Source organism: Mobula birostris, chromosome 24 (assembly GCF_030028105.1).
Source record: "Mobula birostris isolate sMobBir1 chromosome 24, sMobBir1.hap1, whole genome shotgun sequence".
NCBI lineage: Eukaryota > Metazoa > Chordata > Chondrichthyes > Myliobatiformes > Myliobatidae > Mobula > Mobula birostris.
This window is the reverse complement of record NC_092393.1, coordinates 56,290,373-56,314,303: the sequence shown is the minus strand read 5'-3', so window position 1 is coordinate 56,314,303 and position 23,931 is coordinate 56,290,373. Positions and strand designations below refer to the sequence as shown.

Below are 23,931 nucleotides of genomic sequence, written 5' to 3'. Positions count from 1 at the left end.
TGTTTTTATGTTGGTTCTAACTTTTGTTTTTTTTTTCCCAAGCCCTGTTGTAAAGGATAATGAATGTTTAATAATCATGTTAATAGAATGGGTGTTGGACTGTACTAAGATTAATCTGCAATCCTGTACTATTATTCATTGACATCTGATTGTTCCTCTTCTCTATCCTACCACAGTGTCAAAAACGTAATAAGTCGCCCTTTATTCCCAGGAATAAAGTGTGGTATATTCCTACAATTGCGGGGAAAACTACTCTTAACTGTTCCATTTTCCAGGTTATTTCATCAGTTCTGCAAGAACAGTTTAGTAGCCAGTCTTACTCTGAAGAAAAATCAGACCTTTGACTAGAAAGCATGAGGATCAAAATTGTAGGAATTTGCAAAATAACCATGTTGTTATTGTGTGGCATGGTCCTGTGCCACAGTTGCTCGTAAAGACTGCCAGATTCAATATTTCATAAGACCATAGATCAGAAGATATTGGAGCAGAATTACGCCATTTGGCCCATTACGTCTGCCCCACTATTCCATCCTGGCTGATTTATTATCCTTCTTAACCCCATTCTCCTGCCTTCTGGCTTTCTTCGGAATTTTTTTTTAAAAATCTGCTTTGGTTTTGATTCTGAAAAACATGATGCAATGTCACTTCCATATTTTGGTTGTGATCTGTAGATCTGACCACCTAAAGTAAATGCTAGTGATTTCTGTTGCATCATTATGAAGGCAGAGAGGAAGGAGAAATTTTCTTTGTCATTACACAACACTCTTGGCCTGCAGGAAAAGGAAATATTCATTCCTCATGGAATATGTCAATCAGGAAAAAAACACAACTTCAAATGCAAAATCAAAGGAGTACCCATATCTCGTATTCTGACTAATCCAATGTGATCAGGTGGTCTGCTATCTGGGGACTTTGCGATAACAAAATACCATGTACTTTCACTAAAATTTAGTTTGCATTAAAGGGAGTTCTGTTTTCCTTTTCTATCACAAATGAGAAAAAGGCTCAGTCAGCCTTTTGAACTTCCTGGTAGGCTAACTGGAGCCATTGCTGTTGGCCAGTATGCTGTCTTGGATTGTAGCATTGAACAATCCAACTTACTCCAGTGATTATGTTGGAAATAGGGTAAGCATTTTGAAAGTATGAATTGAACACATTTCTGAAGCTCCATTACCTGTGAATCCATGAATTGTTCCTTCTGTTTTGGTTTTCCTAATTAATGTCGTGCCAAGCATCATGATTTCTTGTGTTCCATGCTGAATTCCCAAGCAAAAATACCCGACAGTTCTGCAGATCATTTATCATTAGCAGTATACAAGTGAGGTCCTTTTTGACTCTCTCATGTTTGTATTTTTTTCTCTGGGGAGGTCTATAAGGTCACCCTGTCTCACCATGGTTGAGACTGATTTGTTGTTACTGTAGGTTAAGATCCTTACCTGCCTGCTCTGACCTAACATGTCAGCACATTAGTATGCCCCACCATCATGTTGCCTCTGCATTATTTTTTTTTTTATTTAATGGGAGGGAAGAGAGAAGCCTAAACACACTCCAATGTGTGTGTTCGTTTTTCAGGTTCTACATTGGCTGTGATCTCTGTACGAATTGGTATCACGGAGAATGTGTTGGTATCACAGAAAAAGAGGCTAAAAAAATGGATGAGTACATTTGCAATGAGTGTAAACGAGCACAGGAGGGCAGCAGCGAGGAGCTCTACTGTATCTGTAGAACACCATACGACGAATCACAGTAAGCTGAAACACCAACAGAGACTTTATATCGCCCTTTGAATGCTTTCCTATTGAGGGACAGGCATGTACTATTGTCCTTTGTAGATGCCTTTTACCTGCTGTTTGTGATGCAAACTGCATGAAATCATTTTAAACTTGCCTGTACTATCTGTTACTACTCCATTTTTTTTTTGATATCTTCCAATGGTAATCCATTCACTGTCTGCTTTGCTGGTATCTTCTTCGTTAAATTTGAATGTGTGCAAGTTAATATCCTGCAGTCCCATCTGTCCTGGTTAGGACAACCACAGTTAATCCATTTCTTCCTTTCTCCTTTGTCTGAAGACATTTGACTCGCTGCTGAGATATGCTCCCGTTGGTTCTAAGCATTCTCACAAACTGAACAACAAATACTCTAGAATTACAATCTTATGTCCATGTTGAGTCATCATGGCAAAGCTAATTCTGTCCTTTTCCAACATCATAGCTTTCAGTATCTGTAACAGGTTAAAGCCTTAAAACAAACAGCTGGAGGAACTCGGGCAATAAATATCTGTAAGGGGAAATGGACAGCTGATGTTTCCGGTTGAAATCCTTCATCTGGACCGAGGCCAAGCTGCGTTAAGGCCTTAACAATTTTATTCCTCCAGTTCTCAGCTCAGGAGCCCACTTGTCACTAGCTTGCTTGCTAGATCCACAGATTGAAATGAAGCTAGGAGACTTTGTGACCTGTATGGCTCTTTCATTCCACATCTCGCTGAGTCACTCTTGGAATTGCATTTAATCTTAAATCTGCTTGGGGTTCCTGAAAAATTATTTTACTTTTATGAGTAAAATGAAAAAACTCAGGTGACGGATGTGAATTGTACAATAGGGGATTGAAAATTGGCACCTTGAAACCCAGAGAAAATTCTGCAGATCATGATCAGAAGATACTGGAAATGCTCAGCAGGTCAAGTAGCATCAATATTCGGTGAATTCTATTCAAAATGTTAAAATTATCTATCCATATCTGATTTTTTTCTTTTAGCTTTTTGGAAGTTTTGTGTCTAACATTAAACAATACAATTTTGCAAGGTTCAAGAAGCAGTTTTCTGTTTTGTTAATAGTGAAAACTTTATTATGCTTGAAATATTAACATTTTGACTTGGACATTACTGTTTAACAAAGCAGAAAATTGCCTGTAGTGTCTCAAAAATATATAACGTTTGTTCTGGGCTGCATTAAATGTTGCTATTCATAGCTTTGCAGTATTGTCTTTCTGCTACCTGTGATGGTGTTTTCTCTTTTGAAATATGAAAAAAATATAATGGGCCAAATATTTTAGTGGCTTAAATCATTCACTACCTATGGCCAGTTTAGAGATTTTTCTGATCCCAAAGCTTGCTCATAATTGTGCGTGTGCTTTGCAATTTTAAAGTTATTGGGGAATAATTTATATTTGAAATAATTGCTTTCTTCGCTGACTTGCTTGAAACTGGGCCTGTAAAGCAGGAGGGATTACGTCTGGGTCAGGCCGGAACCAAGGAGTTGGGAGGAGAGTGCTGATGCTCTTGGAAAAGATTGAAGCTGGAATAGTAACCAGAGCAGGATGAATGGAAGAAAGATTTGATGATAGAAATGAAAGGTGGGAATCAAGAAAACAAAAGTGGAAAATAAAGAAATTGGGTGCTAGGAACAAATAGGGTCACACTGTAAAACAATGCTAAGGTGACTAGTAATGTTAAAAAGACAAGCTTGAAGACATGGTACCTCAAGGATCAACTTTATTCACCATATACATTTACACATGTTAGAAATTTGGTCAGGCCGTGTCAGATGGTCACGCTCTGTGCATTTGGTCATTGCGTAAGATATTCACAGTAAGGTAGATGAATTAACTGTGATTATAGTTATAAATGAATATGATATACTGGTGATTGCAGAGATGGCTTTAGGGTGGCAGGGATGAAAACAGAACAAGAAAGTATATGGGAAGGGTGAGCAAGAAGGACATGGAATTGCGTCCTTAGTAAAAGAAGGTAGTGAAGATGGATATTAACTAAGTTCTTATATGTTCATCATGTTTTTAACCAATGCATTTGGATAGAAATAAAGAACAGATTATTCTAGACTGGCTGTGATGTAATGAGAGATCTTTGTACGGTATCCCTTCAGAAAGAGCAATCAGTGTATGACAGAATTAAATTTGGGAAATGAGAGAGTTGATATTGACATGTGATTTCTGAAACTATATAAGGGAACCAGTACAGATACAAGGGGTGAGTTGCAAAGTCACGTGAGGGTTGGGAGTGTATAGGTAATGGCAAACATTTAAAAAAGTTTATGGATGAATTACAGAAATTATTCATTAATGTCTAGTATAAAAATAAAACATGAAAGGAGACTCAGCCAAGGCTTACAAAACTATTTTAGAGTCAATGTTAGATACAAGAAGAGAAATACCAAATGGACAGAAAAGGCAGCACACCTGAGATCTGGGAATAGTTTTAAATTCCAGCCAAGGGTGACAAACTGGTTAAAAAGGGAAAAGTAGAGTGTGTGAGTGTAACTGCAGTGAAGGTTAAAAGCAGGTTGTAAAAGCTTCTCTAGATTTGTGAAGCAAAAAAGATTAAACTGATTTTTCACTGCTTAGTCTGTCACAGTGATGATTTGGGAACAGGGATCTTTAATGGGAAGCACAAACAATTGGAGAAGTGGATAATGATTAGGGATGGGAATTGGACTGATTCCAGATTTTGTGGCCTTTTGCAGTGCTGTATTATTTAAGCTAATTCAGCATAGTCTAGTGATTAAACTGTAAGTCTTTTGATCTGCATGGCTGAACTACATTTTACTACAAATGGTGTCACCAAGAGAGTATGCTGAAAGAAACTAAATACATAAGCAATGGTACAGTTTGTTGTTGCTGAACTTTACAGTTAATATAATTGTTTTTTTTTTGTTTAAACTCATAGGTTTTACATCGGCTGTGACCGTTGCCAGAATTGGTACCATGGGCGCTGTGTTGGCATACTTCAGAGTGAGGCCGATCTCATAGATGAGTATGTCTGTCCACAGTGCCAGTCCACAGAGGATGCTATGACTGTGCTCAGCCCTCTTTCAGAAAAAGACTATGAGGGTCTTAGACGGGTGCTGCGCTCATTACAGGTAGGGGACTTACTTCAAAAGAAACTTGCTGTTACAACTGCAAATGCAGTCAGTTGTTAACTTTTCTGCTTACAGTTAACTATTTTATCACTCAAAAACAATAAAAGATTGGGGTGTAGTTTAAGTAACACACACAAAATGCTGGAGGAACTCAGCAGATAACGCAGCATCAATGGAGAGAAATAGACTGTTGATATTTCGTGCCGAAACCCTGCATTACAACCCTTCTTGGCCTGTAATTTCGACAAATGAGAAAATCTGCAGATGCTGGAAATCCAAGTAACACACAAAATATGCTGGAGGAACTCAGCAGGCCATGCAGCATCTATGGGGAAAAAATACTGTTGATGTTTCGGGCCAAGACCCTTCGGCAGGACTGGAGAAAAGAGGATGAGTAGCTTTGAAAGGTTGGCTGGAGAGAGAAGCACAAAGTGATAGGTGAAACCGAGAGCGGGGAAGGATGAAGTAAAGAGCTGGGAAGTCGATTGTTGGAAGAGATGCAGGGCTAGAGAAGGGGGAGTCCAATAGACGAGAACAGAAGGCCGTGGAAGAAAAAAAATCTTTTTTTTCCTCCGGTCCTGCCAAATGGTCTCAGACTGAAACATCAACTGTACTTTTTTTCCATAGATACTGCCTCGTCTGCTTAGTTCCTCCTGCATATTTTGCGTGTGTTGCCGTAAGTTTCACAGTTTGTTCCTTTATATAGATGCTACCTGACCTGCTGAGTTCCTCCAGCACTGTATTTGTGTGTGTGTGTGTGTGTCTCTGAATTTCCAGCATCTGCAGAATCTGGTATCTGTGAGGTGTCATTCAAGCAGTTTTCCACTCTTTGGTCTGTAATATTCTGCAGAAGTCTTTGCAGTCCTTTGCAATAGACAGTGATGCTGAATCTTCTCTCCTCCTTCCCAATCGTTCCAAGTAAAGTATACAACTGACAGGATTGTGCATTTCAAACAAATCAATAAGGATCAATAAGTACATTTAATGTCAAAGAAATGTATACAATATACATCCTGAAATTTTATTTCTTCGCAAATATTCAGGTAAACAGAGGAATGCCTCAAAGAATGAATGACAGTTAGACGTTAGTACCACAAAGCCACCCTCCTAACTTCCCCCTCCCATGCACAAGCAGCGGCAAGGCAACAACCCCCCCCCCCCCGACAAAAAAAGCATCGGTGCCCTCCACCGAGCACTCAAGTGTGCAGCAAAGCATCAATGAAGGTACGGACTTTTAGTATCCCGAAGGCTACTTATTCACCCAGTAATTCAACATACCACAGGCTCTGTCTCTCCCTAATAAGGGAAAAAGAGATGTCCATATTTCACAGCGAGAGGAGGGACATAACAAACAACTTGCTGATTATGATGTTAAAAGTATGATGTGTTGTTCTTACCAAGCTCTGCACCCAGAGAATTGGCTCTGGAAAGGCTTAAGTCTCTGGACACATAGCCACCAGCTAACCCACTGCTCCCAATATTCAGTGTTCTCCTGTGACAACTCAGTCAGGGGCACCAGACTTGAATCAGCCCGTCTCCAGAGCCACAAAAATCTGGCACCCTGAAAGTGCACTAGTCTTCCAGGCCGCATCCTTGGGATATCAAAAAACGGCCGGTCGTGAGGCCCTGAGAGCGGGTCCCATTCCCTCAAAGAACCAAAGTCAGAGTGTAACTCCAGGTCAGAGTCTTCCAAAGATGTAAGCAAAAGAGTCGCCGTTTAGCGCCATCTTGACTTTGCTCTGTCCTCCTACATGTTAATTGGCAGTATTAACCATTGGAAGGTTTAGACTAGCTTGCTGCACAAAATGCCTTAGTTAAACAATGAGGCAATTTAATACAAGTCCAAAGCAAAGCATTTTATCAGTGACAGTTTTTAAAAATGAGCTGTGAAAATTTAAAATTCAGTGGTATTACTCTGTCACCAATTTTTTAATGAAGCAGTTAAATTGCGAATTGCAAGTACTGTTTCAAGTTTTTATCTTGTGAAGATGCTATTGTCAACCCATTTCTTTTTTTGTTGTTTTCTAACTTTGGGTCTATAGTCTTAAGAATGTCTGCCTCTCTCACCTGTGACAGCAAAGGAATTATTACCTGGCATCAGTTGAGCATCACTAGTTCAATAAACTTTTTTTTGCAAGAGATGCGTATTAATTTATGCTATTTAATCTTGCAGTGGGAGTTCTGAGGTTTGAGTTTACAGAGTCAAAGGAATGCCTAATCATTCACAATTTGCAATCCTATTTAGTGAGACACATTTCTAAAAGCTGATATGTGTTTGAGGATTGTGCTCAGCCCCTTTAAAAACACGATGCAAGATATTCGGTATTGTCATCCAAGCCTGCGACTCCAAACAGGCAAACCACTGAACCTCCTTGTCAACTTTGGCTGCCCATAGAAATAAGTCTTTATTTTATGTTAGCACTACAATAATAAGTAAGCTGTGGTACAAGTCATTGGGTCTACAAAAGACCAATCTCAGTGAAGACCGGTGTCAAATAAAGGCTGTGTTCCAGTAATATTCTCAATCTGTCATGTTGGCACCCTCATCTCCAATTAATATCCTATGAAAGCAGAGCTAATCTTTAGAATTAGTGGGAAATTGTTAGGTTTATCTTAACTACAGGATCTCCCAAATCTCAGGAATCCAGCTGCAGTAGTTAGTGGATGATTGTTCAGAGGCCGAGCTCCAACTTGTTATTGAGTCTTTCACTAAAGTGCAGAAGAGGATGGATTCAGTGCTGTGCCACATTGCCCTTCAGTGAGATCTTGGAAAACATGGATCACTGCTCAAATCTCCAGAGCCACATCTCAGTGAAAGTAAACATTGATGATGAAATTTACCGCAGCTTTCGATGTGCCAGCCCAACCTTCAATTGACTGAGTATGATAGTATATGAAGATTAAGAGCCGAGATCTAAAAAACCTGAGGTCTACTAGGCAGCAGTGATTGCTGTGCTCTGTCCTTTTGAGCTCAGGACTGCCTTCAGCAGGCATCTTGCAGTACTAGACAAACACCACCAAAGCAGCTTCCACAACATCTTCCAAATGTACTAGATAGTAAAATGGCCATTTGAGTACATGTTTCAGATTCCCTTCCCACTTCCTCTATTCTCATTCCACAAATTCTCCTTCTGCTCACCTCAAAGTAGAAATGTGCTGGGATACAATTCCACAGGTACTGGCAGCTCCCTAATCCTACTTTCAAGTGGTTTGGGTTTGAAGAATCACTTAAAGTAATGATCATCGTAGCATTCCCAGGAAAACTCTGAATTGAAAATGAAGGTATCTTAACCTGCACTCATTTTACATTTTCCTTTTACTGAAAACAAGTAGGAGCACCATTCACTGGTGATTTTTATGAAACATTTTAAGTTTAATATACTGTTTAATTTTTCAATAGGCTCATAAGATGGCTTGGCCCTTCTTGGAACCAGTAGATCCCAATGATGCACCAGATTATTATGGTATCATCAAAGAGCCAATGGGTAAGTACTATATATCTTTTTCAGTTTGACAACGTTTTAAAAAGAAAGTAATGGTGACAATTATGCATGATTTCCTTTGCACAGTTGTCCAGTCACAGCCTTGCCACTTTAAGATGGCAGAGTGCTTCATTTTATGGAGAATTGAAGTTGTTATACACAAGTCACTGGATATAAAGCAGTAGTGACAAGGAAGTTAGTTAATTAGCACTGTAGCATAATGGTTAGCACAACGCTTTACAACGCCAGCGATCACTATTCAGGCTTCCATTCCTGCTGCTGTCTGTGCGTTCTTCCTGTGACTGCATCGATCTCCTCCGAGTGCTCCGGTTTCCTTCCACATTCCAAAGATGTATGGTTAAGATTAGTGAGATATGGCAGGCTATGTTGGCGCTGGAAAGGTGGCGACACTTCTAGACTGTCCAACAGAATCCTCACTAATTTGATCTGACACACACAACATATTTTGCTCTATGCTTTGATGTACATATGACAAATAAAGCTAATCTTTATCTTTGAAATAGGAGCAGAAGTAGGCCATTAGTCTCTTTAAACTGTTTGTCATTCAGTAAGATCATGGCTAATTTGATCTGAGCATCAAATCCACTCTCCTACCTCTTCCCAATAACTCTTACTGCCTAATACTTCAAGAATCGGTCTGCTTCAACCTTAAAAAGATTCAGTGACTCATTTTCCATGACTGTCTGAACTAGAGAGTACCAGATCTTCTGATAAAATTCTCCCTTATCACCTTCCAAGTGGACCTCCTGAGTTCAAGATTCCTCTGTGAGGGGATAAAATTCTCTTGGTATCTGTGCTGTTGTAGTCTTTCAGAATATGGCAGAATAAGCAGTGTAGTGGTTAGCATAATGCTATTACTGCCCCTGCAACCCAGTTTCAATTCTACCACTCTCTGTAAGGAGTTTGTACGTTCTCCCATTGGCGCTTAGATTTCCTCTGGGTGCTCGTTTCCTCCCACGTTCCAAAGATGTATGGGTTAGTAGGTTAATTGGTCACATGGGTGTAATTGGGTGGCCCAACCACAATGTGCAGATAGGGCCTGTTACCATGCTGTCCCTTAAGTAAATAAATATGTGTGTTGCTGAACCACATCCTTTGTGCCATAGGTTTCCTCAATTCTGATGTGAATTTGGTTCTAAAAGATTGATTTACCTCATAGATGGGCATCGATCAACTCTGTTTTTGTTTTTGAATAGAGCCTGAAAATTGGAAGCCAAAAAAAAAATTATAGAGTAAGGCAAGGTAGTTTCTGGAGCCATGTACCTGAGGGTAGATGTACCTGAGGTAGTTGGAATTACCAGGTACCTAGACAAAATGAAAAGGATATACTTCCCTTACCAGAAGGGTCAAAACAAGTGGCAGAGGTTTAAAGTACTTGATGGACGAATTAGGTAAGATTATTTGATTTATTCAGACACCAGTCTAAATTCAAGTCAAGTGAATCCTGTAGTAAGCATTGAAAAATACAAGTTCAACTCATAAATGCCGACAGTGTTGTTAATCCCATTTGCCCATGTTTGGCTCATATCCCTCTAAATCTCTCCTATCCATTACTCATCCAAATGTCTTTTAAATGTTGTTATTGTACCCACTTCAGCCACTTACTCTGGCAGCTCAATCCATGTTTGCACCATCCTCTCTGTGAAGATGTTTTCCCTCGGGTGCCAGTGGAACATCTCTCAGCTAGTGCAGTACTTGTACCAGTGCCCTGTAAATTGTAACCCATTTCTCTTAACACCAATCATATTCATTTAATGCTGACATATACTTGGGCACTTTTTCCACTGTGATTTTGATTCTAGAACTAGAGGCCATAGGTTAAGGGTGAAAGATGAAATGTTTAAGGGAAACCTGCGGATGAACTGTTTCACTCGGGATGGTGAGAGTGTAGAAGGAGCTTCCAGTGGAAATGGTGGATACAGGTTCAATTTAACACTTAAGAAAAGTTTGGATAAGTAAAAAATGGAAGGATTATGGAGGGCAGGTACAGGTCAATGGGACTAGAGTAGAATAATAGTTTGGGTACAGACTAGATGGGCTGAAGAGCCTGTCTCTGTGCTGTATAGGTGTATGACTCTGATTCTGTGCTGAGTTATTTTACAGACACGAGTGCAGAGAACTAGTTAGCAAAATACTCGCCTGTTGTGGAGTAGATTTTAACTGCCAGAGCAGGTACATGATGAATGGCTGCTATGCAGGCATGATTAAATTAATTTCATGTCTCCTTTGGCAATTATTTTTCCCACATCCCTTTCAACCTTGGATTAAAGTTGATTGCCATTGCAATGGCAGTTTGAAAGGATTTAATCCAGAGCAAGGAAGAAATCTAGGAAGAACAGTGAGTATGTGTCCAGTCACGAAGCTGATTTGAATGTTTGATGAGAACATGGTTTATTCTAGTAGTTTAATAATAGCTTATCGCATTTGCAGTTTATACAGTAATAGTTGTAAATTTACACTATCTTTTGTGATCAGCACTTTGGCTTAAAGTTATGCATGCCCGCCCTCTGTCTCCATTTACTTTCTAAAACTTAATTTGTTTAAGAGCAATCAAAACAAAGCAGGCCGTAAATTACAGACTTGGAAAGCTGCTTGTTTTTGTGTTGATGACAAATAAGGGGTATAAATACCCAGATGAAAGCGGCTCTGTCTCTTGGTCTTTCACACTTTAGTAGCTTTAGTCCCAGGAGTGAGGACTGTTTGAAGGTAGTAGTCAGGGCATGCAATGATAACAATCTTCCTCCACAGGACATTAACCAAGACAAAATTTTAATGTTTCTCACTTAGTACACAAGCATGTGGGAAAACATTTGCTATGGACCAGTTGGTTGAATCAGACTGGTGGACTTTTTAAAGTTCTAAATAACTTCAGACACTTGCCATTTCAACATAAATAGCCTAACAGGTTTTGCTTATTACAAATGATGTGCTTGCAACATTGACCAAATTTATTTTCATATGTTAATCTTCTTGCAAGAAATAAAATTTCCAATGTGTCTTTCACAGTTGAGAATGGGGCTGCTGTGTCTCCACTTTTCTTGATTAGTACCCTTAGCTGGGTTGCCATTTGGTAGTTTCAATTTACAGGTAGTGATTTATTTGTAAAACTGTTCATTGTGTTGTCAGGCTTTGATGAGATACCGAGTGCTCCAATGAACTCCAGTGATGATTTACTATTCCAGTCCTCCAGTCCAGTTATTTTCCATCGCCTAGATTTAAACAAAATACCTAGTCTAGTCATGAACTTCACCTTTCATTTTTATCTGAGAAAGTTCATCAATTTGTCAAACTGCCCAAAGAAGCAAGAAAACTCTGGCTGGCATGTGAGCAGATTCAGCTGCCCAGGTGAAGAATAGATTTGGCATTTTCTTCTTCTAAGTTAGGGGTTCCCAAACCTGGGGTCCACAAGCCAATTAATTAATGGTAGGAGTCCATAGCATAAAAAAAAGTTGGGAACCCCTGTTCTAAATGAACTTATTTGACCATTTATAGTTACTTCTCTTGGTACTGCTATTTGCATCATCAGGTGTATTCCAATGGCATTTTTCTAAGCCACCATGATATGATAAGTACATGTAAATATAGACTTAATACTCTGTCTTCATTATCATTTGGGGTTTGCTAGAAATGTATCAGGTTTAGATAAATGTTCTTTAATTTGTTCAGTAATTAAGAATATGTACAATTGTTCCTCAGCTCTGTTTGTATTAGCCCAGATTAGGCTCAATCTGACTGCTCACAAAATGGAAGATTATTATAAATTGCACATATTAAGTGGCTGAGGGATCTTTTTCCGTTCAGTATCTTGCTGTGACTTGATTCTCATTCTTCAGTGCTATGGGATAAATGCTGCTTGCCCTTCTCTGAGGAGTGTGGGCTTTGAGTGGCCATTAGGCACTGAATGAGGACCTGTCCCCAACATCACTGCCATGAAAAGGCAACTTTCACTATTTTAAATATGTCTGATACTTGAACCTCCATCACATCTCCAACTTCCACACTTGGAGTGTACAGAAAAACACCAAATAGTGGAGGTTGGATGAGTAGCAGCACCCTACAGAACTGTCAGGCGCAATGAAGCAAGGTTTGTCCCATCTTATTCAAGATCTGGGAACTGAAATCTCAAACAGCTACTTTGTGTTTTTTTTTCTTGTAAATTGCATAAATGCAGAAAACATATTGCTGAAACTATTGTAAGTATTTTAGTTAAGTTCTTGCTATTCATTGCCACTGCTATTGTTAACGATTCAAAGAAGACAGTAGGTGGCAATGTAGAGTACTGAAGTATTCACATTTGTGGTCTCTTCCAAAATTTGGGAAATTCATGCTGTATGAATATGGCACAGTAACATGCAATTAGCATAACGCCTTACAGTAAGATCAGGGCTCGATTCCCACCACTGTCGGTAAAGAGTTTGTATGTTCTCCCTGTGACCATATGGGTTTCCTTCAAGTGCTCCAGTTTTCTCCCATATTCCAAAGTCATACAGTTAGGGTTGGTAAGTTGCAGGCACGCTGTGTTGATGTTGGAAGCATGGCAACATTTGTGGGCTGCTCCCAGCACGGCCTTGGACTATGTTGATCATTGCTGCAAATAACACATTTCACTGTATGTTTCAATGTACATGTAATCTCTTTAATCTCTAAATTATAAATGCTTCCTTCCCTCCACCTCTTCATACTGGCTTTTGGTCCCAATCAGATGTTGAGTCTTGATCCAAGATGTCGACTGTTCATTTCCCTCCATAGAAGTTCCTCCAGAGATGTTTGTGTTTCCCCAGTAATACTGCAGTGCATAACTGTTGTTTCTCATTCTGGACACAAGTTAGGCAGGTTAGTTGGTGAAGGAGCTGGCTAGTCTGATTACTAATAATTTTGGAGTAAGATAGTAGCAGATCTAGGACACTGGTTTAAACCTGAATTTTAAAATCATATTACTGTGTGTCATTGTTTATGCGGTTTGGTTGTACAAGATTTGTTTGTGCCACCCATAGTTTCAGAAATTCCATGCTTGAGTGAATTGGGTGTTTAAGTACAGATTTTTCTCCCCATTATGAAAGAACTCATTTTTAATGAAAATCTGCTCAGAGCAGACCAGTACACATGACTCACATGTATGTTTTAAATAAGTGCAACATCTCAATCTCTTACATTTCTCAAGCTGATATTTTAGTAGGGAAAATATTAGATGTTATTATGAAGGGTGTTATACACCTAGGAATAATTCAAACTGATCAACATCGTTTTGTGAAAAGGAACTCATGTTTGATCCATTTATTCATGAATTTGAAGTAGTATCTTGACAGTGGATCAAAAGGAATGGGTGGATGTATTGTGCTTTGATTTCTGGGAGATCTTTGACAAGTTTGCACATCAAACATTGGAGAAGGTAGAAGCTCATGTACAGGAGGTAATGAGTAAATATGGATTGAAGATTTCCTGGCTAACGGGAGAGAACAACAGACAAAATGTGTCTTTGCTAGGTTCAAGATGTAACAAAAGTCACGGCACAGGGATTGATGCTTGGACCTCAATTAGGTCACTGACTTTGATAAAACCTTTAATAAAGCTAAAAGGCAAGGAGGAATGTTGTGAAGAGGATAAAGAGGCTACAGAGAATATAAATAGGTTAAATGAACGAATAATGACCTGGTAAATGGGGTAGAATGTGCAAAGATGTGAAATTGTCCATTTTGACAGAAAAAAATAATTGTGTAAATGGATATGGAGACAGGGAAAGGGAGCTCAAAAGTGCAAATGGACCTGGGTGGTCAAGTGCTTAATCTGCAAACAAAGCAAATAATTAGGAAAGTTAACACTGTTATTGTTTGTTGCAAGGAGAATTGAATGTTTAATAAGGGAGGGCATTACTTTGAGTGCTGTGAGTTTTGGAATTCTGTTCATTAGAGGATACTAGCAGATTATTTGTATAATTTTAGGGCAGCAATAGAATCAGAAGTCTCATGAAATTTGTTGTTTTGAGAAGCATTACAGTGCAATAGATAAAAATTACAATAAGTTGCAAAACTAAATGGTGCAAAAGAAGAATAATGAGGTGGTGTTCATGGATGGTTCAGAAATATGTTGGCAAAGGGGAAGAAGCCATTCCTAAAACATTTGAGTGTTGGTCTTCAGACTTCTGTACCACCACCTCGATGGTAGTCAGAGATTCCTGATAGGCAGGGAGATGAAACATTGTTGTGGGTCATTGTGAAGAGGTACTTCAGACTGCTTACAGATTTTTAATTATTTAATGAAAATATAACTTATTTTTATTACAGACTTGGCCACCATGGAAGAAAGAGTGCATCATCGATTCTACAAGAAACTGACAGACTTTGTTGGTGACATGACCAAAATCTTTGACAACTGTCGTTATTATAATCCAAGTGATTCACCGTTTTATCAATGTGCAGAGGTTCTAGAATCGTTTTTTGTACAGAAACTGAAGACGTTCAAAGCAAATAGGTAAGACCTGTACCTGTGGTCAGTATGCACAGTGGCTGCTCTTGAGTTTTGGCAAGAGGAAAAAGAATGAAACAGGTTTTCCCTGTATATCAGTGAGACCCAACGAAGATTGGGAGACTGCTTCGCCGAGCACCTACACTCCGTCCGCCAGAAGAAGGGAGATCTCCCAGTGGCCACCCATTTTAATTCCACTTCCCATTCCCATTACGATATGTCAACTCATGGCCTCCTCCACTGTTGTGATGAGGCCACTTTCAGGTTAGAGGAACAACAGCTTGTATTCCATCTGGGTAGCCTCCAACCTGATTGCATGAACATTGATTTCTTCAACTTCCGGTAATTCCGTCCCCTGCCACCCCCCGGGTGCTTGCCCATCATCTCCCTCTGGTGATCTCCTCCCTTTTCTTTCTTCCATGGCCTCTGTCCTCTCCTATCAGACTCCACATTCTCCAGCCCTGTATTTCTTTCACCAATCAACTTCCAGCTCTTTACTTCATCCCTCCCTCTCCCGGTTTCACCTATTACCTTGTGTTTCTCTCTCCCATTCTCCCATCTTTTAAATCTACTCCTCATCTTTTTTGCTCTGGTCCTGCCGAAGGGTCTGGGCCCAAAATATCTTTTCCATAGATGCTGCTTAGCCTGCCGAGTTCCTCCAGCATTTTGTTGTGTTGCTTGGATTTCCAGCATCTGCAGATTTTCTCCTCTTTGAAACAGGTTTTGATTCTGGTTTTCTTTTGTGGCCACTTCACAACCTCTTTGTCAAACCTGAGTTCCCCAACTCAATAACTTTTCTTTCACAAAGGCTGCCTTGCCTCACTACAACATTAGCCATCTGCTACTGAAGCTATAATTACATGTGTTTATTATATCTGGACTCAGATTTAACAGTACTTTCTAAATGAGCCACCTATCTTGCACCTACCAAATGCTTCTGTTCTTCCAAAACTACCTCATTCATATCTTGCCAGTCAAGTCCCACATAGTAGTAGTAGTCATAGTCATACTTTATTAATCCAGGGGGAAATTGGTTTTCGTTACAGTTGCTCCATAAGTAGTAATAGGACCATAAATAGTTAAATAGTAATATGTAAATTATGCCAGTAAATTATGAAATAAGTCCAGGACCAGCCTATTGGCTCAGGGTGTCTGACCCTCCAAGGGAGGAGTTGTAAAGTTTGATGGCCACAGGCAGGAATGACTTCCTATGATGCTCAGTGTTGCATCTCAGTGGAATGAGTCTGTCTGAATGTACTCCTGTGCCCAACCAGTGCATTATGTAGTGGATGGGAGACATTGTCCAAGATGGCATGCAACTTGGACAGCATCCTCTTTTCAGACACCGCTGTCAGAGAGTCCAGTTTCATCCTCACAACATCACTGGCCTTAACGAATGAGTTTGTTGATTCTGTTGGTGTCTGCTACCTTCAGCCTGCTGCCCCAGCACACAACAACAAACGTAATAGCACTGGCCACCACAAACTCGTAGAACATACTCAGCATCGTCTGGCAGATGCTAAAGGACCTCAGTGGCCTCAGGAAATAGAGACAGCTCTGACCTTTCTTATAGACAGCCTCAGTGTTCTTTGACCAGTCCAGTTTATTGTCAATTTGTATCTCCAGGTATTTGTAATCCTCCACCATGTCCACACTGACCCCCTGCATGGAAACAGGGGTCACCAGTACCTTAGCTCTCCTCAGGTCTACCACCAGCTCCTTAGTCTTTTTCACATTAAGCTGCAGATGATGCTGCTCACACCATGTGACAAAGTTTCCTACTGTAGCCCTGTACTCAACCTCATCTCCCTTGCTGATGCATCCAACTATGGCAGAGGTATCCAAAAACTTCTGAAGATGACAAGACTCTGTGCAGTAGTTGAAGTCCGCATCATCAGCTCAGTAATTCGCATGCAATAATATTTCACTTTTAAAAGTTTTCAAATCCCTCCACAACACCTCTCTGAGAGCCTCCATCTATCTGCAAAATAACATTGTGTTGTCTATCCCCAACTACATTTGCCCCAGGATTATGTTGTACAGTCTTAAACTCTAGGTGGTGTGGATGTGAAGAGGATGTTCCCTATAGTTGGGGAGTCTGAGGGCACAGCTTCAGAATACAAGGATGTCCCTTTAGAATAGAAATGAGGAATTTCTTTAGATGGGGGTGTGGGGGTGGAATCTGTGAAATTCATTGCCTTGGATGGCTGTGGAGGCCAAGTCATTGGGTATATTTAAAGCAGAGGTTGATAGGTTCTTGATTAATAAGAAAATCAAAGACTAAGGGGAGAAGTTGGAAGAATGCGGTTGAATTGGATAATAAATTGGCCATGATGGAGTGGTGGAGCAGACTCAATTAGCCGAATGTCCTAATTCTGCTCTTGTGTCTTATGGCCTCTGAAATTCCCTCCAGTCTTCATCTTTTATTCCCCCTTTAAAACCCTTGAATAAGCCTCTTTGTTTAAGCTTGCGTGTTTGATTGTGATTATGCTGTGAGCTAACTTTGTCAATTTTCTATAATAAAGGTGCTAAGTAAATATGCTGATATAAAATAACATTATTTCTTGGATTTCAACTGTAACTACATGAAAATTACATGTAATTATGTTTTCATCCTTGTGTGCAATTCCCCCCCTCCACTTGCTTGTCTAAATTTATTGCTAGAGCAGAACCAGATGCTTGCATGTTACTTGAATATGAGGAGGGGGAAAAATAACAATTACTAAAGGATGAATTATTTTTCATGTAAGGAAATATTTTTCTTGGAAAATTATTTTTTTAAATGTAGTAGATTGTTTACTCTCTTCCAAAGTTCAAAGTAAGTTTATTATCGAAGTATGTACATGTCATCATATACTACTTTGAGATTCATTTTCTTGAAGGCATTTACAGGGGGGAAGAAAGCAATAGAATTTATGAAGAACTGTACATTTTTAAAAATTTTCAAAATTCATTATAGATGCTGCCCGTCTTGCTGAGTTCCTCCAGCATTTTGTGTGTAGCTCAAGGTTTCCAGCATCTGCAGAAGCTCTTGTATATAAATTATTTTAATGTAATTATTTGCCTGTTTGTACATTCTGTGGATTAGAAAACTTTGCTGTTGAGTTATTGGCTACTGTTCTGTGGTTATAAGAATACTGAAATATTCCCTTCTCCATTCCATAGGTCTCATTCCTAACAAATTACACTCTACTGCGTAGACTGCAGCACTCTCTAGACTTCAAACAACAAGGAACAATATCGTACAAAGCATGAATGACAGGATCCGTATCCAGAACGCAGCGAGAAGTTGATGCCACCAGAGGCAGATATACTTATTCAGGTCTCCCTGACTGACTGACCTTAACCAGCACTGTTGTTCAAGCACCAATCAGTTACCTGAATTGGATGAAGCCCCATTTTGTTTGTTAGAAGTTCAAAGGGAGAGATTAAAAGAAGAGGAGAAGGAAGGAAATTAGAAATAAGCAAACCACCTTTTACCAGCCCTATTGACTTTGCAACCTCCTCATATGGCATTAGGTGGGAGGCACGATGCATCCTGCCCATTCTTGTCATTACAAGGGGCTGGCTTCAGTTTTCCCAGCGAAATTCATCACCACAGTTCTTCAGTGAAGAAGCTGGCTGCAAGCTGTCTTTAATGAAACAAACGTGTTTAAGTTTGACAGCTGTATTTATTTATTACTGAGAAAAGATGAAGCTTTCTTTTTTAGAATCTGCTGCCCTTGTTTGTCAACTAATTATGTGCTTTTTTTTCCTATTGATATAAAAAGACCTCACTTGCAGATAAGCTGGTCTTTTTTATGTAATTGCTGTAGGTAACGGTGAGTGATAAACCCTTGTTCCTTTCTTTCATTGAAAGGAGTCATTTCACATACACATGCACGCACGCACACAGAGTATGTACACGCTGACACACGTGAGCACAGTGAAATGGGATCCAACCAGATGTTTCTTTTGCTAACGGATCTGACCGTGGTGGAGCTCCGTGTGGCTGAGTGGGCAACAGCATTGACACCTTCCAGATCGACTGCCCGCGTTGGTGAAGGGAAAGCACCAGAAAACTGTCAATCACTCTACAGAAATTTGTTAGACTGAAACAGTGTGTACTGAAGATATCTTGTATGTAAACATTTTGTCAGATGCTGATTTTTTTGTTTCTTTTTTGTATTAAGGTTCAGAAATATTGATGTATATGAAAACAATAAATGGAGGAAACCATTATCTCCCACAGAGAAAATCCACAAGTGTTTCTGTATGTGCTTAAAATGACCCATTTGTGAGACTTCAGGTCTCCCAAGAATTCTAACAAAAGAAACAATATTTGGAAAAGGTGTAAGGACACTTTAAGTTTGAAATGCTGCATATTGTATGCATTTGTATTGAGTTTTAAAATAAGGGGGAGCTATGGACTAACTCTCTAGAGTTGTGAAATACTGCATATCTCATCACCACATCACAGTATTTCTGTACTATTTATTCATATCCACGAACTTATTCGTTTGAGTAATGTTGCAAAAAAAAATCTTTCCTACCTGTAGGCAATAGATTGCTATCTATGTTTTTAACAGATTGTGGCGACTATGAAGAGTAATTCTTTTGTACTTGATAGGACATTTCATCCTAGACAATAAAGTAATGTTTTTGACATCAACCTTGGTGTCATCTTTTTATCAAGTTAGAAGAAAACATCTCTGGAGTTTTTTTTTTTTGCCATTAGTTCATTTTTATACCTGGCGGTTTGGTGAAAAAAAAATTACTTTTTGGTTGTTTGGCCAGACTGTGGCCTTGGAAGAGATTATTAAAAATTTGAGGTCAGTTCCCCTGAGTAACATGGTAAATTGCTCCGTTTTAGAATGATGAGAAACTTTTCTTGCTACCTCTATGTGTTTCTTTGAGCACAAGCATCAAGTTATTTATATTTCAATTTTTAAAAACTTGTAAGAAGAAGTTGCTGTGACACATCTGATGTCATAATCAACAAGCGGTGATGCTGAAGTGGACAGTAGAAACTCTCCAGGTTGCTTTCCTTCTGCACTTGTGTTTGAAGTTTTAAGGAAAAGATGGGAATTGAAATTGCCATTAAAATATTTCTCCAAATTCCTCTGCAAATTGAACCCAGCTGAACTGAACGTGAACAGTTTTACAAATGGACTTGGTAATCTGGAGTAAGGGACCTGAAAGCAAAATACACCATGATGTTTGTCTGTAATGGTGGTTGTGAATGGTCTCAGGCTTGGCTGTGATGTGCTTCATGGATACACTATTCAAATAAAGTGACCCAGGAACTCCAGTTCCCTCAGCAGCTCACTCATAGTTAGATAGCGAAGCACTCAAAATGCATGCTTCATTCCACCCCAGCATAAGTATTTAATTTAAGTTTATTGTCATCTGATTGTATATTTATACAACCAAATGAAACAGTGTTCCTCCAGACCTTAGTGCACCCACAAAACATATATCACACACAGCACAGATGTTTTATTAACTTGTATGTAGTAATATTTTGTTTTAAATAGTAAATGGGGCTATGTTCAAAAACATTTTAACCTTTGGAGTTATTTTTTGCAGACATACACCTATTCTGATGATCATGCCCAGGCTTCCCGTAGGAGGCAATGCATTTTGGTGCCCTTTGCATTGCTACTTGCTGACTTGAAGATCCAGTATGGTAAGTTTAATTGCATTATAAGTTTATACACAAATAGAAATTGAAATGAATAAGCTCTTCTCGGATGTCCAGCGAGATATAGGTATCAATTTTAATCGATGTTTCGATGACAAACTCTTCAAACTTCATCAGGGATGATGCCTGGGCATGTCAAGTCAATTAGTATTGAAAGGTTTGATACTCTCCTTCATTTGACCCATTTATAATTACTCTTTTGAACCAGGAACATAATTTAACATTTTAAAGACACAAGGATTTTGTTTTGGTTTTCTGAAAGAAAGCTTTGACCTCTGTATGATTCCATGTCTCAAGGGCACACACCAGCAGAAGACCATGTTCCTTCCTGTACTTAAACTGGCCACTGAGTGCAGATTAAGACAATCTCAAATAAATTTTATTTCAATTTTTCTACATTAGAGCCCCAATATAATCTGCTTTGAAATAAATTCCTACACCCAAAGTGATGGGACCAAAATGTTCATTCAAAGTATTCCTCTACATGAGTGGAATAAAATGGAAGTTGGAACCACTAAGTCCTGATGAAGGGTTGTGGCCCAAAATGTCAACTGTTTACTCTTTTCCATAGATGCTGCCTGTTTGTGTGTGTGTGTTGCTTGGAAACAGTGTTTAATCTGTTCAGGTGATCTTGAGCTTCCTTCCGGTTGCCCATCTCTTTAATTGTTCATCCTATTCACTTTCACTAATTACACTGTTCTAATGCAGCTCAATCTAAGTAGAAGGAATAGCACCCCATCTTTCAACTCGGCAGGTAACAGCTGTCAACACTGAATTCAACAGTTCCGCATAACCAGTTTGGCCCATTTGTAACAGTAAGCTGAAGGATCATCAACCCATAACAGGTCATCGAGGTACAACAAGGTAAAACAATGACAATGCAGAATAAAGTGCGACAGCTACAGAGAGTGCAGTGTTGGGTGATTGGCATGGGAGCGTAGCAGTTAGTGTAACACCAGCAGCCCTGGTTCAGTTCCGTTACTGTCTGTAAGGAGTTTGTACTCCATATGACCTCATGGGTGCCCTGGGGTGCTTCAGTTTCCTCTCACATTCCAAAGGGGTACCGGTTAGAAAGTTAATTGGACACCTGAGTGTAATTGAGCAGTGTGGGCTCGTTGGGCCGGAAAGGTAAGATACTGTGCTGTATCTCTAAATTAAAAAAATAAAATAAATAAGGTGCAAGATCATGTGAGGTAGATTGTGGGGTAACATCATAATTGGTTATTATCTGAAAGTCTAGTAACAACAGGGTAGAATCAGAGTGTTGAGTGCAGGCAGTGAATGTTATGTTGAAGTTGTACAAGACATCGGTGAGCCCTAATTTGGAGGATTGTATGCAGTTCTGGTCACCTATCTACAGGAAAGATATCAGTAAGATTGAAAGTGTACAGAGAAAATTTACAACAGGGATGTTGCCAGAACTTGAGGACTTCAGTTATTGGAAACTTTATTTCCTAGAGCATAGAAGAATGAGGGGATAGACCTATACAGAATTATGAGGGCTGCAGATGTGGTGGATGCCAATGGGCTTTTCCCACTGTGAGAATAGAACTACAGGACAGGTTAAGGATGAAATCAGAGGGTGGTGTGAGTGTGCAACAAGCTGCCAGCGGAAAAAGTGGATGTGGGTTTGATTATAACGTTTAAGGGACGTTTTGGATAAGTACTGTGCAAGGATGGCAGGGGTATAGAGGATTATAGAACAGCTGCAGGTTGATGGGGCTAGAACAAATAACTGTACAGCACTGACAGGATGGGCCAAAGACCCTGCATCTGTGCAGTGCTCTGAGTCTAGAAGCTGTCCTTGAACCTGGTAGTATGTGCTTTCAAGGTTTTGTATCTTCTGCCCAATGGAAGAAGGGAGAAGAGAGAATTCCTCGGGTGGGTGGGGTCTTTGATTATGCTGGCTGCTTTACTGAGGTAGAAAGAAATAGTCACAAAAGCTGCAATGGTTGAGGGGAGATATCAAGCGCAATTGTTGATGGACAATAAATGTCAATCTCACCCTCGACACCCTTGCCCAATTAATAAAGTGATAAAATGACAGAATTTAACAGCATGGGGGTGATGCCGGAAGTGGATCAAGCCATACCTGGAGAACCACAGAAATTCTGGTTCAGCGTGTTATGTGATAGTACAACAGAGATTTCTGAGAAGTTGGAAAGGGACTAAGACTAACCTTACAAATGAGGGAAGGTTAGATTGGTTTTGTTTTCTTTAGATCTTTGCTGAAGTAAGAGTTGAGTTTTGAAACTTAATTGTGAAAGTTCAATTAAAGATTGAAGGATCTGCATCTCAATGCCTGAAGTTAGTGATCCTCAGTGGATTTTAGTTGTATCTGCATTTGGACTTTCGGTTTCTATGGCCAACATAGTAATGGAACAAGAGCTGAAAAGTGGCCCATATTTCACTATCCCTTTCCTGCCCAAGTTCCTTTTAAATATTTAATCTGCCTCTACCACTGGAACCCGTTACTTATCCTCTGTGTGGAACAACTTGCGCCTCAGTCTTGCACTTTTCATCGTCTAATGCAGTTCCCACAAATTGTTCGATTTTTTTGAGCCTTAAAACTTGACATGGTAAGATTTGTACATTATCTTCTGATGTCAAGTTGGTGATCCTTAGCCATTTCTGTTTAGGATTTTATCACCATGCTCAGTACGTGGCCAAAGTAAAATATCAATGTATAATAATAACAGACGCAAAATGCTCAAGGAACGTGGTAGGTCAGGCAGCATCTATGGAGAGGAAGAAAGAGCCAATATTTCAGGCTGAAGCCTGACATTGGGACTGTTAATTATTAATGTATATGTATATTATACTCATAGTATGAATAATTATGATTCACTAATGCAGAGTTTTTTAATTCCTTTTCTGTGCTGGCGGGAGTTGATAATGTTAAATAAGGGAGTGATTTGGCTCTAGTTCCTGGCATTGATCCACTGAGAAATCCAAATGGGTAGAAGTTGAACGAGAATCCAGATTCTCTAATCCTCCTTGCTTCACAGGAGTTTGCAGACAATGATTCGTTTTGTGTGGAAGATTCTTTCCCTTTTAATTATTAACCTATTTTGCTAGTTAATAAAACATTCTCAAAATGAATAAATTCTGCTTTGATCATGTTTTCCCTCACTGATCTCCAAATATCTATCTGACTGAATTAAATTTCTCCTTTATCTCCCACACTCGCTCATCATCCCTGATGAGTCTGTTCCTTGTCGACACACAACTGCTTGTACCTTCATTCCTCAAATGCCAATGTAGACATGCTACAGTAGTTGCTGCTGTCATGTACGACAACACATGCAGGCTCCCCCCAGCAAGTCCTTGAGCGTGTCAATTGTTACTGCAAATCATGGATGTCACTGTGTGTTTCAATCTACAGTTGACAAATAAATCTGGATAT

At 39.5% G+C, this 23,931-nt stretch overlaps 1 protein-coding gene across 11 annotated transcripts in view; it reads left to right on the top strand.

Moving 5' to 3' along the window:
• Window positions 1-19,482, top strand: part of bptf (bromodomain PHD finger transcription factor) — a 173,669-nt gene extending 154,187 nt beyond the window's left edge. For all 11 annotated transcript variants that reach the window (XM_072242562.1, XM_072242559.1, XM_072242561.1 and 8 more), the window contains 5 exons: window positions 1,573-1,746; window positions 4,685-4,877; window positions 8,278-8,362; window positions 14,662-14,848; window positions 18,008-19,482. In XM_072242562.1, coding sequence (XP_072098663.1) covers window positions 1,573-1,746; window positions 4,685-4,877; window positions 8,278-8,362; window positions 14,662-14,848; window positions 18,008-18,020 — 652 coding nt within the window. In that variant the 3' untranslated portion in view covers window positions 18,021-19,482. The remainder of the gene's footprint in view (window positions 1-1,572; window positions 1,747-4,684; window positions 4,878-8,277; window positions 8,363-14,661; window positions 14,849-18,007) is intronic.
• Window positions 19,483-23,931: the final 4,449 nt, after the last annotated feature.